This window comes from Botrytis cinerea, chromosome 9, assembly GCF_000143535.2.
Source record: "Botrytis cinerea B05.10 chromosome 9, complete sequence".
Classification (NCBI taxonomy): domain Eukaryota; kingdom Fungi; phylum Ascomycota; class Leotiomycetes; order Helotiales; family Sclerotiniaceae; genus Botrytis; species Botrytis cinerea.
Genome location: NC_037318.1, coordinates 918,048 through 937,662, shown reverse-complemented (window position 1 = coordinate 937,662; position 19,615 = coordinate 918,048). Strand labels below are relative to the sequence as shown.

Below are 19,615 nucleotides of genomic sequence, written 5' to 3'. Positions count from 1 at the left end.
TATGAAAATCATCTGCAGATACCCTGATTGGGACCTCTTATCACTGATCGAAACCCTGCAGTTTGAGCATCACCCTTTGGATCAGATACTCACTAGATTCAGGTATTCTCATGTATTTTTGGCATTCTCTACTTTGACATCACTTTAACCTCAAAACCCTTGAAGCTCTGAACACGGGATAACAATGACTGGAGAAGGTGACCAGATCATGATTGTATTTCAGAGAGGATTTTCAAAAGAAATATGGACAGAAATGGCCTAGGAATGGTCTGGATAGAGAGGGTTATGAAGATAGATAGAAATAGACTTTGATGAGGGAGAGAACTGTGTGGGCCTCCTGGAGATGTTCCAGCAAAGAACCCATTATCATAAGCCCCATATGGCACATCTTGAGAGTATGATCACTCATATAAGCACCGTATGCTTGTGTCTATGCGGCTCTCCATTACAACCATTCTGATGCAGCAGGCCGGGTGAGAAAGGAATGCACACCTGTTCTATGCATCCCTATTTACCTATAGCAACACTGCAATTCTGTCAAATGGTTGAATATATACACAAAGCATGTGTTATATTTCCATGTTTCCTTGAGTATTTCGACTTTGCTTTCATGTCTGTCTTCAGTTGAGATGGACTTGGTTGTTGTTGACTGACGTTCACTCCAGTTGTGAAGCGAAGCAACACCAATGTCGTCAGATGATGGTCGCTTACTGCCACCTTAGACCGCCCAAAACCACCCTAAAAATTTCCATCCCGATGTCTCCCATCAATCAAAAAATTTAATGCTCACTTACTCCGATTTGCCTCCAAGTTATACCTCACAACGACGACACAATGAACTCAAGAACATTACTCCGACAATCATCTCGAGCTTTGAGCTCTTCCCTCCGCAGCTCAGCCGCCAGACAACCTTTGCGTTCTCAATTCCACAATAATACCTCGCTGGCCGCGCAAGTTGCGTCGAGGCAATTCCAAGGAAGAAGATTCTATGCTACGGAACCAGAGGCCAAGAAAGATGAGCCAGCAGCAGAGAAGAAGGATGCTGAAGCAGAAGATCCATCGAAGAAGGCTTTAGAGGCAAAGGATAAGGAAATTCTTGAATTAAAGGTTTGTGTTTTCAATCCAATATTGTTGATCTGCTTCTACACCACTGCTTTATGCTCATTCTGCCGAATGCTGCGGCGGTAATACCTATGGGATATGAGCTTTTGAACCTCATGCGGTGGCAAAGAAATTGCAAATATCTGTTCAAGAGCGTTTGGCTAACCCCACATTACAGGACAAGCTCCTCCGCTCCATCGCCGAATTCCGCAACCTCCAAGAGCGCACAAAACGAGATATGCAAGCTGCTAAAGACTTTGCTATTCAAAAATTTGCCAAAGATCTCGTTGACAGTGTTGACAACTTTGACCGAGCTCTTACCACTGTTCCCGCAGAGAAGCTCTCCGTTTCTGCCGAAGAACGCAATGAGCATCAACAAGACTTGATCACATTACACGAGGGGCTGAAGATGACCGAGAATATCCTCATGTCAACATTGAAGAAGCACGGTCTGGAAAGATTCGACCCTTCAGTCGAGTCCGAGAAATTCAACCCAAATGAACACGAGGCTACTTTCATGACTCCTATGGCAGGAAAGGAGGATGGCACAGTTTTCCACACCCAACAGAAGGGATTCAAACTCAACGGAAGAATTTTGAGAGCTGCCAAGGTCGGAGTTGTCAAGAACCCTTGAATACTTTAAATCAAGTTTTACATTTTGCGGAACGCAAACTTAGCATTGCTCGGCGCATAGAGTAAGGAAGAGATTTACTTCGTATATACTGGAGTAATGAACGTGAGATTCAGCGGAGGAATCATGATGTACAAAGTGTATAATTAAAAATGGGACTACGGTTATGTCTACTTGAGCATCCGACTCAAGCAGACACAAAATTACGGCGTTGGAATGCATAATGACTGTAAGCTGTATTACGAAAGAATCAGCTCACTCCTCTCTACAAAGATATGACAGGTTTTGGGGTAAAATATTATGGGCTGGCCTGGCTTTTGCGGGATCAATCTGCATCATCTTGTATATGTCACTCACGATTTTCTTTTCTTTTTCGCATATAGGAAAAGAACAAATATACCTAATGAAACCATGCAAGATTAATTTGCAATCTGATGTGAATGTTCCCTACCAGCTCCCATTTCTTTTTTCTCATAGTATAATCGACTGCACAACCGCTACACCCCTCAACCAGCTTGCAGTAGTACTCTACGCCGTAAACGCCGTTACATTACATGTAATACTAGGGCAAGTATAGGAGACGCAAGTGCAACTCCAAGAGGATACAGGTTGGAACCGCATTTTAAATGAGCACTTGAGATTCGAATGGATATGCAGTGTCATGATGGCGAGTTCTAGATATTTAATTATACCACTTTGAACTACATCGAAGAGGAGGATCGTATCAAACACGACGGAATCGGAAAGTGCGGGGCACATGCATGACAGCGGGGTAATTTCTGCCCCTCTCACTTCACCTCACTGCTGACCTTCACTCCTCCATCAAAATCTAACTCCAAAAATGGCACCTTTAACTCGAGCATCTGTAGCCCTGATAACCGCTTCTTCAGCCGGGCTTGGCGCTGCCACTGCTCGACTGTTTGCATCACACGGCGTCCGTGTCATTGTTAATTACCATTCCAGCTATGACAAAGCACAAGATCTTGTTGTCGAGCTAGGAGATCTTGCAAGGAAAACCCTATCATCTAATGAAGAGACAGAAGGAGTTACAGCTATAAAGGCTGATATGTCAAAGAAAGATGAGGTGGAGAGATTGGTTAAGGAAAGCATGGAGAAGTGGGGACGATTAGATGTTGGTGTGTTTATATCTCAAAATCCCCGATTTCTCGATCGATTTGTATTTTGAACTTGTGGATCAAGAGGACTAATCAAGTAGAACAGTTGTCTCCAATCATGGTTGGACTCAAATTCGCAATTTTCAAGATTTAGACGACAATGTTGTCGAAGAAGATTGGGATCGATGTTTCAACATGAATGTGAAGTCGCATTTGTGGCTTTTCCATGCTGTGAAGCCACATCTAGAGAAGACCGATGGAAGTTTCATATCGACCGCTAGTATTGCGTTAGTGCTCCCTTATTCTTCTATTTGTATTCTCGTGATCTGGATCTGCTAGATTAATGAGGGCTAAGGGGATCATAATAGGGGTGTGAAACCGGGTGGGAGTTCCATGGTATGTTCATAACCCAAGGATCTGATAAACACTAGTAAAGTAAGAGCACTGACGAGTGCAATCCCAGGCATACTCTGTGACGAAAGCTGCTCAAATACATCTCATCAAGTCATTAGCTCTCACGTCAACAATACGAGTGAACTCCATTTCACCAGGATTGATGCTCACTGTATGTCCAATATCTATTGTCTCCATCCTCAACAATAATATATGGCACCAAGCTAACCCACATAACCACAGGACTGGGGTCTTCAATTCCCCGAATCAAAAGTAGAAGGAGTAAAGAAAAAGAGCACACTAGGGAGACTCGCAACCGTTGAAGAGGTTGCTAGACAGATATACTGTTTAGCTGAGAGCGAGAGTGCTACTGGCACAAACTCTATCATTGATGGGGGAATTCATTTGGGAAAATGATTTTTTATTTTTTATTTTTTTTATTTTTATTTTTATATTTTTTTTATTTTTTATATTTTTTGAAAAACAGAAGTTTATTCACCGAAAAACAACTCCAGACCTGAGCTTTGATATCACAGGCTTCGATGAGCACCTGTCCATTTGCAAATGCATGCAATCTCAAACTTTCCAGCTCCCACTACCAAATCAATATTACACCCATCAACTGTGTTAGCCATTGGCATTTGGAAATCAGTCTAATTCAATTAAGTAAATGACCCGCTAAGTAATAATGCTAATCAAATTTTCTCTGAAACCCCATTTTCTGTAATAAGAGACAGTACCTGAAGTAAATGATAAACAAGACCTCGTAAACATCAAGAGAAAACACAGATAACATGGAAATAAAACAAAATGATCTAATAGCTTGTGATAAAAGATACCAGTAGACTGGTACTAGTTAATTCGGTAGGCGTTCAGGTCATAACATGGAGGCTGACACTGTTAAGAGTAAAATTATCGTACACAAGTGCCTGTAATGCTCCCTTTGAGCTCCGGCTCGAGTTTGGGAAATTTTTGCATGACGAGTCCCCAGCGAGACTTAGAAACATGTCCTCTGTGAGCCTCGATTTCTGTTCGGAAGCGAATTTGGGGTCCCAAGCGAAGGCTGGAATATCACTGGTGAGCCCCGCAGCTTTTAAAAAGAGATTAAAACTAGGAGGGGTTGAAGAAGTTCAATAGAGGTGCAGTTTCAGGGTCGAGTTTACGAAGCCACTAAGCCCTCTAGGATGTATCTAAATGAACATTGCACTTTCAAGCCAGCGTGATAACGAGTCATAGAAGAAAGAAGCATTTAAGATAGATGGATCGCCTAACCAAAACTTATTTTCTGTCTTGTCAAATCCCTAAACACATCATCGAGAATATTTCTCTTCCTCTTCCCCCCTTCATCCTCATCATGAATCTTGCCTTCCTCCTCTTCCTCACGATCCATTTGAATGTCTTCTTCAGTCCTAGGTATCCAAGCTCTAATCTGTCCATCTGAATGAGCGGAATATATACCATCTACTGGCTCCCTCCACGCTAGTGCCGTGATACGGTTTCGGATATTTCGTTCACCGGTTCGAGATCGTACTGCTGCTACAGGGGGGCCAGGAACTTTGAGTCGCTTGAGAAGACGTCCTTCATGAAGTTCGAAAACAAGAATTTCTTTTTCGTTGGGGAAGAATAGAAGTTCTTTCATGGGGCGTGTTAATGCTGTGGGCGACACTACTATAGGTAGACTTGAGAGATGACCATTCTTGATTGTTGGACCAAAGCTTGCGAGAGTATTAGCACCCGTAGCTGCATCCCAGACTCGAACCCGTTCATCGTGTGCTGCAGATACGATATAGTTCCCATTATCCGTCCACGTAAGACCGTTGACAGCTCCGGTATGAGCCTTGGCAGATGCTCTTGATCGACCACCTGCCATCCCATGTGTAGTTGTAATCCCAATTGCATCTTCCAAGTCCAGCGAACCCACTGCACCAGAACTCTTTCGAACATCCCAGACACGAATCGTACCGTCTACACAACCACTAGCTAGTATATGCTCAACATTTGGATGCCAAGCAACCGAGAGGATAGCCCCATGATGCCCAGCTAATGAATGTGTACTTGCGCCGGACCGAAGATCTACGAGCCTGACAGCTGGATGTTGAGTTGCACAAGCCACCAAAAGATGTTGTGCAATGGGAGATACGGCATGCGAATAGACTACAGAGTCTAGATTGAAGTCTGCAGATAGTTGGAGAGTCTCCGTGGAGTATAGTTTTAGGTGATGATCGTACGACGAAGAGAGAAACGCAGCAGAATCGAAAGGATAGAAACTAAGATGTGTAATGCCATATTGATGCGCGGAAGCACTCCTGCAGACCCGAGTTAGTGGATGCTTCCCAACTACCCGGCACAGTGATATAAATCTGCAAAATACCTGGGGACTATTCCGGTTGGTCGGAATGTATATTCTGATGCCCCGGTGGGGATTTGATCAAGATTCCAAACTTTGATCGATGCATCTGCACCACCAGAAAGAAGACTATATATCTTCTCGTCAGTCCAGATGTTGCAATGAGTATCATTATTCATTTCACTCTTACATCTTTCCATCAAATCTATCTATTGACAAGGCGTTTACTCCAGTTTGGTGCGCCCATACCTTCGCTGGCTCGTAATCTCGAGCTTCCGTACCTGAAGCTACAGTCGTCGGAGGCTTTTCACCACCATTGAATTTTACCTTTGGGGCGGGTAAGATTGCCTGAATTAATTGGGTAGTTTGAATGCGAGCAAAGGCATTTGGGCCAAGATTGCCCGTTGATCGATCAAAGATCAATTGATTCATACATTTGGTGTACGATAGACTCTTGTATCCGAAAAAATGTTAATTGGAGTACATAGCTAGGTAGGTAGGTGGTGTTGATATAGCTCAATGTCAATACTTATTATGTATACGACGCACTGAAAAGTGTTGCTTATTTAGGAGTGAAGTCTGAAAGAATCGCGACGCGACGTTACAAATTACGCGGGGTTCTTTGATTATCGTCATACTGAGCTAAATTTCCAGAGCGCTCTAGCTAGACTCAGCTTTCACGATTCTCATTTATCTTTTATGTTCCAGACACCAACATTTGAGAATTGAAGGACACCATGACTTCAAAGGCATTTTCACAAAATACTTTCATCAACCCAACTATTGAAGAAAAGTCAATAGAGGGGGACAAGGTTTCACGGACGAGAAAACCTTCCGTTTACGACGCTGTTGCAGGTAACGTTCCAAACACGACATCTATCGGAGATAAAGTTACGTACTGACATATGGCACAGGTCGGATTTCCGCAGCAGGTTTCATTCCTAGGAGTGTGGTTGTCTCCTCAACACGGGATACTACATCGTCCTCATTGAGCGCTGTGCCTCCCGAAGCTGTGTTGTTTCGGAGCAAAAATGCGCCAACCAGGTATGCCGAGTCGGACATCTATTTTGCAAATGAGCGAGAGTCTCCGAAAGGGTTGCCAGACTCCGATCTGCTAAAATCTCTTCACACCTATGCTTCAGATTTCTATTCTCGTGCAACTGCAGAGGGAGGGTCTATAGATTGGCGCAGTATGGACGAGACGGCTTTGATAGGTCTGGGTATTTTGATGGAAGAAGCATCTCGAGAAATCCTAGGGGAAACGGGCGACCTAACTTTTACGGAGGGAGAGGAATTCAATATCGATACTCTTGGACGCGGTCGACGTTCTCGAACAGGCAGTGTTGTCAGCCTGCCCGCAGAAGCTGGAAGGCCTGCTAAGAGAAGACGCGTCCGTGATGTTCATGTCAGTGCATCGGGTTGAAATAAAGCATACGTAGATGTTAGACAGCCACGACACAGAGCGTTAGACTACGATCTCAGGCGAGTTGGGGTTACTGTCACACTGGGCTTAGACGAGCTATTTTGGACCACAGCCATCACTTAAGGGTTCAATGTGAAAAACGGGAGCAGAAATTTTGACCAGTCAGGATAGCAGAACAGCGAACGAGCTCGTTATCAGACTACCTTTTACCAGCCCAATTTTACGGGTATGGAGCTATACGAGTAAGATTGAGATCATTAAGAAGGGTTGGTGGCGTGATAGATTTTCATTTAATCGAGTTAGCCCCTTCACGGTTAAGGGACGAGCCGGATGCGACATCTACATCGGTATTTTCGGCATCTAATGCGGATGGTGTCTCGCCGCAGCTTTCCGATTTATTGGAACGTTCAGAGCTGATGGTGTACACCGAAACAAACTTGTGCGACCTTGGTCAAATATCAAAAATGGCACTCACGTTCTGATTTGACACATCTGAGTAAGCTTGCATGCTTTGTGTGTTACACCGACATTTGGGCTGACTCTGATAGCGCAGGATAGCGTTTAGCCATCTTGCTCAAGAGAAATGAATGTAACTAATCCTTGAAAATTAGCTCGGTTACCGGTAGAAAGCAATCTTCCATCAATGAGCTCTATTAAATTAGACGTGAAAGGTTTGAGCGACCGAGTTGAACAAGGTAAGGTAGATAGATGAAGGTTGGCTTTTGGTTGGGCAAAGGGTCCGAGTATTCAAGTCGTCTCCGCTGACACGTGGAAAAAGGTCCGTACAGAAGCACAAGGTGGACCTGGTTAATCTTGGCCTTAACATTTCCCGTCTCACCAATAGTCTCGTTGTATTCTTGCCTCTGGACTCTGGAGGGGTTGAAAGTTCACCGATTTCTTATCTATCAGTTCATGTATTCGGTACATTGCAATTTGCCTCTCTTACGGAGGAATGTTCGGGCTTACAGAATCGTACCAATACTGTTTGAATCATATATAACTTATATGCGATAGCATCAACCAACCGTTCGTCTATACGGACTAGGATTGTATATATCAGATATTCGTGTTCTTGTGAAACAAACGAAATGATGTAGATCTAGCTTGAGATTTTTGATTCTCAGAATCGCATTTTTGTTTACTTCGCTAACGACGTTGTACGCCATTCATGGTGATGCAAGTAACGAGTCAGAAAAAAGTTGAAGATTTGCGCATATTGCATATTAACCTCCGAAGACCCCCATTGGTCACCTCGGAAGTTTATCATCTGCCATGGGAAAACGAGTACCGGTTCTGAGAGCAAATCACCACCATCTGCAACCATGAGCGACATGATTCCCTCGTCGCACATGCCATCTAACCAACATGCAAGCAACATCAACAACTCAGGGCACAAGTCACATTACATGGAACTTGGAAGCACCGCTCTTTCAATTAGTGTTTAGCCGTCTTGTCATCTTCCTGTCGGCCATCTTAAGTCTCTCGCGCTATAACCTCAGCCTCCTTAATGATCAATCGCATTTCTATCAGCACCAACGATCCTGTAGCTTGGAAGAAGCGGTGAGGTTGCATCTTTACGTACGGATAACACAGTCCGTTTGCACGCCAGGAACGTCAGATGATCCGCATCCAGTCGTAACGATTGTCGCTGAGTCCCCGTAGTCTAAATCTATCTCTTACAAGAGTCATACTATGCAAATGATACGATGCAAGATACTATGCAGGTCGTGATTTAGTACATTACCGGGTAAGAATTGCGAACGAGCTTAGATCGTGCCGGAATTTTGACAGGAAGCTTCGTGGAAAAACTTTAATTGGCATATCCTTGTTTGCCGCGGAGTTTTCGGGCATCAGTCAATGGAGCCGTTGCATCGGATACTGGTTTCGATGATTTGGCTCGTCTGCAAGGGATTTCTATTAATGTTTATCAATGCTCCGTATTCTTCGATTGCTGATCGCCGACGATGTACAATATAAGTGCCCAACCTAACCTTTGTGTAACGATCGTCGCATCGCGGTCTCTGTAGTGAGCACAATAACTTTGTGTAACCATTCCGTGAATCTCAGTCCCAGATATTCTAGACGCCGGTACGGCACTGCGAGTACGTGTGGTTGGTCAACGGGCTTTGAAACTCATGCCCAAGTCCTTGGAGGAGCTTACGAAACATGATTGGAGCATGTTTACGGTCCCTTCCATACATTTCTTTCTTTCCATTTCGATGATGCGCATGAATTTCTTTTGAATCTGTTCCATTATTACATCGAGTCTGAGACATTCGATGGCGCAAATTAGAGTCGTCCTAGAGACTCCGAGTAGATTTTGTTTTTTCTGTGCAATACTGACTCGAGTAGGATAATAGCCGAGCTACTCCTCCACTTCTGAACGGAAGCCCTTTTGATTCTTGAGCAAGTAGAGCTAGAAGGAGGCTAGAAATCACAAGTCAACGTATCGTTCCGTGCCTCGCGCCCGTTCCGCCGAACTTGTGGTTTTGTTTTTTTTTGTACCAGTACTTTTCATCATCTTCTCGGGAAGTATTTTCAGGAACGACGCGGTGATTGGAGGAGGGCGTGGAAGGAAAAGAAGCACTTTGAGAGCTCTACCCGAAAGCCGTTGGATCAGTTGCTAGAGTCCCCGCAGTTCTCCATGCTGATCTCATTTACCACTTCCTGGGAGCCTGGGATCTCTTCAAGTCGGATGATGGATGTTGTTTGCCAAAGTGACGCTGGGGAGTTGTCGACGTTGTAATCATATGATTGAGAAACAGATGAAATCATTTGTATGTAGAAAAGAAGGCACAAGAGGCACGAGAGGCAAACGAGGCATAAACATTGGGTGACGGGAGTTCTTGGTTTTGATATGATCATCAATGTGGACATTTTTGTTACATTTTGAATACGGAATTTGTGACATTGTTAGCACGCTTTGACCCTTCCAGAAAGAAATATTTTGTCAGTCGTTCCCTCCATTTTTTTTCTTGTTTTACCAAGACACAGGAAGTCCGAGCCAAAGCAAGTTAGCAACGGGGCCAGGGAGATGAGGATACCCAGGCAGCCAGGGACTTCTCTGAAGATTCCTTCCTTCCAGAAAATGAAATGATGGCTCGATATCCACAGCTCATTTTCATGACAGAGGGTTCAGGGAGCATACTGGGGCATGGAGATATTACCGATTAATCTCCATGGGTTTGACGAGGCGAAGGATTCTGATGCAGGAAAATCGTACGTAGAAGAATGGGTGTTGAAGAGTGGTGCCTCCCATGCCCAAGGCGTCGGTATGTGCCATGACCGGGAGGCCTGTTGTTCATCACACGCTGGTGGGAATTCTTGGGAATTCTTGGGAAGTTTGGGAACGATGAAGTGATGAAGTGATGAAGTGATGAAGTGGCGAAGAGCTTCATATTACGATTTGTGTGCTGGGCATGTCCCGGCTCCACAGTGCATGTAGTTGGGAGCGTGAAATCTGTACTTCTACATATGCAGGCAACATCGAATATGAGTATGCCATCACAAAAATACTGTTTTAGAATGTTGTAAGGAGCAGGTCATACGACATTCGAGGCTGACAACCTGACAAGCCCCCAGCTTGGCCATGGGAAATACACATGAAAGTGACTGACGCCCCCGCATCCTTCCCAGTAGAAAGCTTCGAATGAGGAGAATGTGCTTGTTCTGCCACTGGATAAAGTCGCTAAGATGCATTGGATGTGATTGTTCTACAGATAGGGCCAGACGAGACCGTCAATCCCTCCACGCTTATCATTGGGCAGATTGAGACGACGTGCTACATCTTCTGCTTACTGGCTCGCATTCCTGGGATGCGGCATGCTGGTGTACACAGATCCGGACATAATTCTCAGGATGATGATGATGATGATGTTGTTATTGTTGTTGTTGTTGTTGGGGGGGGGGAGTAAGGGGAGTGGGAGTTTACTGCTAGGAACCTAGGATTTGCTGTTGCGGTGGGTGGAAGTTCGATATTGCGTGTGTTTTGGAGAGAGATGAGATGCCATGTGGCGGCACACTAGTATCTTAAGTACTTTGGCGCTGGTACAATACACGCAAGGCTTGTGGTTCTCATCGACAGTGACATGCTATATTTTCGCTCATTAAATCTCGTACGCAGAGTTTTACGCATCGGAAATGGAAATGGAAATGGAAATGGAAATGGAAATGGATCGTCTGCTAGGTTGTCCCACTTGGGATGACGTTCAAAGGCTAGACCCTTTTATCTATCGTTTCCTCGTCAATCCCTTCGCCAGTCACTGCCATCGTATACACCTAACTCAACAAAACAAAAGGGACAATTGCCCTACTGGGCAAAGCTTACATCAAGTAGGGGTAGCATTATTTGATGCCAGCAGTAGTGGGATGCAAAGGCAGACGGATGAAAGCAAGCAATTGGCAGATGGCGAGCTACAGCAATGAGAAAGAAGTCTGATATTGGAATCATTAATTGATTGAGCGACATTCACGAATCACCATGCCATTTACCAGTCCAATAGCATGGATGGATATCTTCATCCAGCGTGCCCGTTGCTACCTCACTCGTAGAATCAATCAACAGCAGCCCGGCACCCCTCTTGCCCCTCGCACACCCTTTCCACCCTTTCCACCCTTTCCACCCCTTCACTTCATATCACGCCTCCTTCCCCAAAGCAAGCTCCAGCCGGCCCAGGCATTACATTGCATTCATCCTGGTCTCACCCCATTGAGCGTGCTCGCCTTGCAAAAAGAAACTATTATCCCACCTTACATTACGCTTTCTTCCCCTTGTCAACGTAGTGAACTATTTCCAACTTCAAAACCCTTAGCTACCCACAAAAGCATTACATCGCCTATTCTCGGGTGGTTGGCACCGGGTAACTGGGCACGAAAGCTTTCGTGGACACTGAATAGTGAACACTGCACCGACATTGCACACTCGAATCTTGAATCGCGAAAAGGGCGCTGCTACGCGGAAGAGAGACAGCGGAGAGACGAGCCAAACAACGCCGGTCTTGGAAGGGTATACGACAGCAATCCAACATCTAACATCTAACAACCAGCACACTAGCATCCTGAGCCTTGCAACTCGACCGCATCTTCTTCATCTTCAACGGCTTTCGAATGCGCCGTATCAAGTAGCACAGGCACTGTACAATTGATTCCCTCCACACACTCCAAGTCACGAAGGCACGGGTTAGTACTTCCATTTTTTTCTGGATACCTACTTGCATGAACCTTCTTTTTACCTTTTACCCTTTGCCTTAATCTTCACCTATCAAGCTGCCACCTCGATCCTCGTCGTGCTCCTTGGGCTCTAACCCCAAAGTTTGTGAAGTTTGCTTGACGATTCACTGTTTTCCCGTGGCGACATATCTTCTTGATTTTCAAAGCGTTTCCCCCGCTTCCGAAGGTCGAAAGATCGAATCTACTGGGTGATCAAGGAAAGAAAATCAAAGCAAGCTGGCATAAAATTAGGTTAGAGTCTGAGAGCCTTTTCACATTTTCGCATTTTCACATTTTGAAATTGAAAAGGAGACGAGAGAGGGGGCAACAATAAGTTTGGAGTGGAGTGGTTTTGAACGTTTGGACGGGTTCAAGGTTGTTTTTTCGGTTTCTTCTTTTCTTTCCCTTTTGAACAAATGATTGATTGATTGATTTGATCGTATTGGCTGTGGTGGAGAGAGACTCGGAAAAGGGACATTTTAACTTTTCTAGCATTATCATAATCACATCTCTACTATATCATCAGGATCGATTCAAGGACGGCAGCAGCAGCAACAACAACAACAACAACCCACCGCAAGAACGCAAGTAAGCAAGCAAGCAAGAAAGAGCATTTCTGCACAAATCTCACTCGCGCCTTGGTCATTACACGATTAAACGACTGGTTCGGGATTATTGCCTGCTTGCTTGCCTGTCTGCTCTGTTTTGCCTGCCTCCTTTGCACATCCATTTCTTTCTGTCCCTCTCTCCATCTCTGTTCCTTTATATTGTGTTGTATATTGTATGATGCTTACTTGCCTATACATCCATTCTATTTCTACTGCTATTTGCGCCATTGGATCGTTGATGCTTTGATTTAGATTCCCCCCTCTCGTCCGCACTCTCTTTCTTACTCTTCTACTCTCTCTCTCTCTTCTCTTGTGCTCCTCCTTCTCTTCTCTGCTCTTCTTTCCTCTCCTCTCTCCTTCTAACAACCCGTATCGCAACAGAAGAAAAGAAAACGCGCCAAGAGATCCTAGAAATACAAACATACATACATATACACACACATACATCCACACCTACTCACCCACCTGCTGCATACATACACACACGCAATCCCAAAGGCATCCTGAGCTCTGATTCGACCCGTTTGCCGTACCTTACTACTCTCGCACTACTCGCACACTACGCAACGTACCGTGCCCACTCCCGCTCTTTGCTAAGGTGCAAGGCAAGTAAGTACGTACCAGGTTACTCTTAGATCCAAACCCCAAACCCAAAACCCAAAACTCAATCTAAACGAACATATTACCTGGGTGCATATTGCCATCCCACCTTCACGCACGCGAACGAACGAACGAAAGAAGGAAAGAAAGACAGGAAGAAAGAAGGAAAAAAAGAGGGAAAATTTGCAAGAGAAACGAGAAACGAGAAACGGAGAAAACGAAGAAAGCAGCTCAGAATCCTTGACTCCCTGAACATCCTAGCCCTTAGCTTCCGCCCGCCTCAGCTATTAAAGTTTGCCATTGACAAACCACCCCCCAAGCATCCCAGATAACCTAACCACTTATTATTTGTCCAATTATCCATTTATTTATTTATTTACCCATTCATTTATTGTTTATTATTTATTATTTATCCAGTTTTCTCTCACGTCGAAAAGCCCCCTCGAGGATTTATTATTCATAAATTCTTTCTCAGCAGCAAAGACTGGAAATTAACCCAGAAGGTTGCATTGCAGAGCAGATCTCCAACTCTGCTTGAAAGGGTTTAATCTACATCCAAGGTAATGTATGTTTTAAAATTTCTCATGGATATCACTTCGTCTGTCGCGCCCTGCTCCAGCGCAAAACCGTATTCAAGGGACCACTCACTTGGTAGCCGGGTAGCTCTTAGATAGCTTATTACCACACTACTCTACCCTACTTTTACTTTCCGAAGGAAACATGGCTGATCATCTCAAACCCTGTTCAAGCAGACCGGTTTACCATACCATCTAACCTTCACTACTCAGTCGCGCGGCATTCGTTACATCACACACATGATTACCTACACGTCAGTCCGTAATACATACTTGCGCAGATGATTCTCCACTGAACTCTGCTACGCCTCTGTGTTCTCCCTCGAACCTGTAAGAAGCCGCCGCGCTCAACCGCAGTCGATGGCCTTAGCTGTTGTGGTCACTTAACTTTTGTATGAATCGCAATGATGGACAATGGTCAACCAGATCCAAAGCGACCAAGATTAGGACCCGGTCCTCCTTGGCCGATCGAGCAGCCCAATCAGCCCAACCCTTCCAGGGCCCTTCCTCCTTTACAACCTCCCTATAATAGCGGTCCCTTCTCTCGTCCCGACCCTCACGCCCACCCCCTCGATAGACGACCACCCCACCCCAACTTTCAAGAACATCAAGACCCTCATCGCCCTAACTCAGGACATGCGCATGTTTACCACAACATACATAATCAACACCCACCACCACCTCCCATACCTTCATACAATGGACACAATGGGCACAATGGTCCTCGAGAACCCGTCGTGAAGCCAGACCCTTCAGAAGAACCTCCACAACATAGGCCACCACCGACAACCAATGGCACAGATCATCATGTAAATCTACCTTACGTTGAAGAAAGAGGAAGACCTTTTCCACCAAGATTCGATCAACCTCCACCTCCGCAGCATACTCCGCAACACACTCCGCAGATGTATAATAATAACCCCGCTCCTCCCATGTATCAACCTCAACCCCCACCTCCCTCTACAAGTCCGATGACGACACCGACATTCGATGGAGCTATGTCAATGTATGGTCCACCACAAAGTCATCCCCATCCTCCACCTCGGGAACAATATTCGGTCACACCTTATTCTCAACCTGCAAAGCCTCGGAAAGCGCAACGCGCGGCTCAGGCATGCGATAGCTGTCGCAATTTGAAGGCAAAATGCGACGAAGGACGACCGGCTTGTGGTAGTTGTAAGGAGAAGAATTTTGAATGTCATTATCGAGACCCACCACCCAAACCGTAGGTTCAAGAAGAGAATTGCAATGAAACGCTGCTGACCATTGTAGAATTGATAAAGCCTCCACGGACATCATCGAGGCCTTGATACGATTGGAACACCGTAATGCAGAGTTATTCAATGTTTTGCAGACAGGTCTCGAATCATTGAACAAACGAGTGGACGAATTGCAGGAAAGAGTTGGAGCCGGCCGGCCTATATCAAGTATCGAGGGGCACATGAAAGAAGAAGGGAGAGACGATGTTCAACTACCTGACGGTGAATTTGGAACATTTCATGGCTCGAATCCGAATATTCTTCATGATACCACGCCTATAGATCAGCCAGTAGTAGGTCCAGTACAGCCACTCGAAGGATCCACGCCAGGTGCACTCGAAGAGGAGGAGGAGGGCGATCCTGTGCCACCCGGGCAGCCATTAATCCCAGTGAATCATACGACGGGCGCAGCTAGGCTTTTGCTAGTCCCTTCTGTGAAAGAAATGATAAACGGTGGAGGGGGCTTACCCAAGAACGTGAAGGACGAAAAGTATCCGATGCTGCAAGAAGAACGACGTGGACTTCTAAGATTATTCGGAAGAGGAGAAGGAATTGATTTAGCTCAAGGCTATGATAGAGACCCTATGACGGATCACGCTGATTCTACAGTCGATACAAGTTCGGATGTCTCTTCTCCGGCAGGTGAAGAATGGGGTCAATTGGGTGGTATGACACCACCATCCAGTGCGCCAGATTATCCTCCACCAGTCGTAGGCAGTATTATGTCGGATGGGATGCCTGATTTCCGAAAAAGTGTAGTTTTGGAATTGGTTAAAAGTTACAAGGAACACATGAATATCATGCATCCAATTCTGATACCGAGGCGACTGGATGCTCTGGTCGAGTCATTTCTCAAATCCATTCCATCGGATTCCGCGAAACCAAAGCAAGTTCAGAACTTGGCTTCACAACATACCAGTCATGCTGGTTTCGTGAGTATGAAACCGCCAGAGAGTCCAGGGAGCAAGCGGAAAAGATCGCCGGGAGTTGGAGAGCCACCAGAAATCTCAGTCGCTGGCGGTTACGGGACGTTCGTCAAGCCAGGCCATCCAAGTCGGTCAATCAGTACAGCTTTAGTGCTGGTGGTATTAGCACTCGGCAAGATTTGTCAAGAAAGACAGAAAATCCCCGAGCTTCCTTCCGACAAAGATATTGAAAATCCTTGGGGTCATATCAATTCTCCAGTTGTACGAAATGGCCATCCATCCCCTATTCAAAGCTCCCCAACCCAGTCTTCGGAATTACCATCACCTCAGGACAACATTGATCGATTCTATCCCCGCAGCCGAAGAACTTCAATAGAAGGCGATTCATACCTGGCAAGAAGTGGCTTCCGACCTAGGAATGTGGATGTTATTCCTGGTTTGGCATATTTCGCACTCGCTACGGACATTATTGGGAATCAACTTGGCGGAAACAGTCTACAGCATGTCCATGTGAATATTCTAGCTGGTCTTTATCACGGACAACTTTCAAGGGTTTTAGAAAGTCATTCGTACATTCATCAGGCTTGTAGAGCTTTACAGGTTATCTTGAGACCGTAAGTCATAGCCAATTCCTGGGTGTAATGCGACTAACATAGGCATCAGGAAACTAGATCGCTTTAAAAAGTTAAAGCAAGATGGGCTTCCCGTGCTAGCAAAGGACAATCCGCTAATTTTCGCATTTTGGACGTGCTTACAACTTGAAAGGTTTGTCTATCTAGTCCAATTAGTGAATCGGAATTCTAACATCACATGATAGCGATATTGTAGCAGAGTTACCATGCCCACATTCCGGCATTCTTACGTTTGAAGAGAACATGCCAAGTCCAAATATAGTTGAAGCCGTGAAAGAAGGTTTCGATCAGATGGTTCTATTGAGTTATCAAGGTCAACTTTACCTACGCAAGCACCTTAATCAATTGCACAACATGTTCTACAAACCCGATAATGGTATGTTTGATGTTTCTCAGATGAGGTGGAAACTACTAACCTTTTCTGGAAGACTCTCAATTTCCTTCTGTATATACCCGCCATGATCCCAACCATTTCGAATCAATAGCCACCGCAGAAGAATTTCTTTATCGATGGAAAGAAGCTGGAGGCACAAGTACCTGGCAAGAAAATGACCCTCCTGCGAGCGACATTCTCACGGCGCGAATGAGAGCCAAGTACTACGGTGCTCAGGTCATCACTTACAGGAATTTCGTTCTGAAGATCTTGGAACATTCACACGCGGTTTCGGTTTCAGCCTCAACCCCTGCAGAACGCGCCTCGGATGAATTTCGAAATGGCATTGAGGTACCGAGCATCAATAAACACGCGACGTCAGCAGAAGAAATCGACGAGAAAGCATTGGCCTATGCAAAAAATGGTATCCAAGCCCTGGTTAATAGCACCAGGGCCTTTCATGGTCTAGGCGAGGGTAGACTTTTCGTCACGAACCCATGGGGGACTGCACATGCGTAAGTGTACATGCACTTATATTAGATGAGCTATGTACTAACACATCAAATTAGGCAATGGGGCAATGTGCTTACTCTCCAAGCAGCATGGAACGATAATATCCTCCGACCATTATTTGACGGAATTCTTGATAAGCAAGGGCTCAGCGACCTTCTCAAGAGAACTCTTAGTTTCCTTGGGATTGTAGCAACACGATCATCGGCTCTCTATACCGATATGAAAATCCTGGTCAATGCAGGAAAATACACTGGTCTACTCGAGAAAGACTATCAGGCACGTCAAGTTACCACTTTCGCAGCAGGTTTTACTAGTTTTTCTAATCCCTTCTCGTGTTAACTTTATACACCTATCAGAACGAGGTGGTAAATTTACTACTGAGAGTGGAATTGTCTTTGCGTTGACATCATTGATCATTTCCTACCTCGTGGAGTGTAGCTAATAATTTTTCTGTCGTGGTATAGCTTCCGAAGAGTTTGCGTAAGAAACCGTTAAAGTTGAAGCAGGAGAAGTCGAACTTCTCGGATGCTTCGGCTTGATATTTGTAATATCAAATCTGAAGAATCTGGAAGGGGAAATGCGTATACAATTTTGTTCTCTTTCGAGAAGAGAACGATACAGTCGCATACTCGCAATTTATATACGTCATATACATCTACCTATATTACTTACCTCTCTAATATACCTACCTACCACATCCAATATCTTATGTCTATCATAGTTGGAATCATTTTTATTCATTGTTTGGTTTGGGAAGTCAGTCAGGTCATATTGGAATGGCATTGACTTTGACTTTGGCTGTTTATGGGCGGTTAAATCATGTCGTTGCATTTACAAAAATATGGTTGCGTTGCGATTGGTGCGAAGGGCAAGCGTCTTGATCGCATCTCATGTTGATATCCATCTTTGTCTATCTTATCATGGCGGCTCAAGCGGATCTTGAATGTCTGGAGACTGGGAAGGAAAGGCTCTTTGCGTTAACATTGCGTGGATGTGAATGGGTACCGTAGGATATATTAAATACCGTTAGCTACTAGCTAGTGAGTATCGTACATACACACATACATACATATATATACCTGCATGCATTTTGAAATCGGTCGAGGCGATAATTATTTTTCAAAAGGCATTGTCTTTGTTTTGAGAGAGAGAGAGAGAGAGAGAGAGAGAGAGCGCGCGTAGGATTTGTGCTTTGTGCTTTTTATTGATTGGGCGTATTATTTTGTTGTTATTATCACCATCAATATCATCTTGGTAGAAGCAAGCTAGCAAATGCAAGCAAGCGGGAACGAGCAAGCGAGCAAGTAGCATTATTATTATTGTTGTTGTTGCTGTTGTTGTTGTTATATAATAACATATTATTATTATCTATCTGTTAGGAATTTTGATTAGATGGTGCTTTTGCTTTATTCTCATTGTATATGTAAATGTACGTGTATAGACGATAGGTTCGTACGAATGCCGATAAATTGTATATATAGGGAAATAGCCGACATGCATCATTCATTGATTTTCCTCGGATATGTATGTATATATGGATATGGACCAGCTACATGTAGATGTAGACACATGCGAGACGGCCACGGCCACGACCAATGCTACAATATCAATATCAGTTACCTGCACAACTAATAACTATACACTGTGTGCCTGTTTTCTGGATCACACTTACACATAAGAATGTCACTTTCGTGGGCCAGAAATACTTTTCAGAGGGCGAGAACTTTGTAGAGATGCCCATTGTCCCAAGATGGAAAGTGCAATGGGAATAATCGTTCCGGCAATAACACGGAAAAGTCGATTCGGAAAAACGGCATACCCACTTTCTGCCAGGTAGCGTGCTCGAGAGAAAAGGTGGGGCATGACCCCTAGTGAACCAATGACAGTACTTGGTTTTGCTTCTTGGATGCT

At 44.8% G+C, this 19,615-nt stretch overlaps 5 protein-coding genes across 8 annotated transcripts; 4 read left to right on the top strand and 1 right to left on the bottom strand.

Moving 5' to 3' along the window:
* Positions 1-755: 755 nt before the first annotated feature.
* On the top strand, positions 756-2,161 carry Bcmge1. The gene is made up of 2 exons (XM_001554477.2): positions 756-1,107; positions 1,280-2,161. The coding sequence occupies exons 1-2, from the start codon at positions 835-837 to the stop codon at positions 1,733-1,735; spliced, it is 729 nt and encodes a 242-aa protein (XP_001554527.2). The 5' UTR covers positions 756-834; the 3' UTR covers positions 1,736-2,161.
* A 335-nt stretch (positions 2,162-2,496) lies between these two features.
* Positions 2,497-4,013, top strand: BCIN_09g02590 (hypothetical protein). The gene is made up of 5 exons (XM_001554478.2): positions 2,497-2,868; positions 2,954-3,134; positions 3,216-3,243; positions 3,311-3,412; positions 3,484-4,013. The coding sequence occupies exons 1-5, from the start codon at positions 2,574-2,576 to the stop codon at positions 3,655-3,657; spliced, it is 780 nt and encodes a 259-aa protein (XP_001554528.1). The 5' UTR covers positions 2,497-2,573; the 3' UTR covers positions 3,658-4,013.
* Positions 4,014-4,318: 305 nt separating this feature from the next.
* Positions 4,319-6,177, bottom strand: Bcrad28. The gene is made up of 3 exons (XM_001554479.2): positions 5,778-6,177; positions 5,612-5,716; positions 4,319-5,546 (listed from the first exon to the last, which is right to left on the bottom strand). Exons 1-3 carry the CDS (start codon positions 6,017-6,019, stop codon positions 4,508-4,510), a joined length of 1,386 nt encoding a protein of 461 aa, XP_001554529.1. The 5' UTR covers positions 6,020-6,177; the 3' UTR covers positions 4,319-4,507.
* Positions 6,178-6,203: 26 nt separating this feature from the next.
* Positions 6,204-8,163, top strand: BCIN_09g02570 (hypothetical protein). Of its 3 annotated transcripts, none has more exons than XM_024695002.1 (3): positions 6,204-6,442; positions 6,502-7,506; positions 7,564-8,163. In XM_024695002.1, the coding sequence occupies exons 1-2, from the start codon at positions 6,325-6,327 to the stop codon at positions 7,008-7,010; spliced, it is 627 nt and encodes a 208-aa protein (XP_024550796.1). In that variant the 5' UTR covers positions 6,204-6,324; the 3' UTR covers positions 7,011-7,506; positions 7,564-8,163. The 3 variants fall into 3 exon arrangements, with proteins under 3 accessions (XP_024550796.1, XP_024550795.1, XP_001554530.1); XM_024695003.1 differs by having other exon boundaries at positions 7,559-8,163; XM_001554480.2 differs by having other exon boundaries at positions 6,502-8,163.
* Positions 8,164-10,918: 2,755 nt separating this feature from the next.
* Positions 10,919-19,520, top strand: BCIN_09g02560 (hypothetical protein). 2 transcript variants are annotated; one of them, XM_024695000.1, is made up of 9 exons: positions 10,919-12,188; positions 13,208-13,991; positions 14,179-15,226; positions 15,274-16,800; positions 16,850-16,951; positions 17,004-17,194; positions 17,247-17,706; positions 17,761-17,980; positions 18,169-19,520. In XM_024695000.1, exons 3-9 carry the CDS (start codon positions 14,406-14,408, stop codon positions 18,241-18,243), a joined length of 3,396 nt encoding a protein of 1,131 aa, XP_024550793.1. In that variant the 5' UTR covers positions 10,919-12,188; positions 13,208-13,991; positions 14,179-14,405; the 3' UTR covers positions 18,244-19,520. The 2 variants fall into 2 exon arrangements, with proteins under 2 accessions (XP_024550793.1, XP_024550794.1); XM_024695001.1 differs by having other exon boundaries at positions 10,919-13,991.
* Positions 19,521-19,615: the final 95 nt, after the last annotated feature.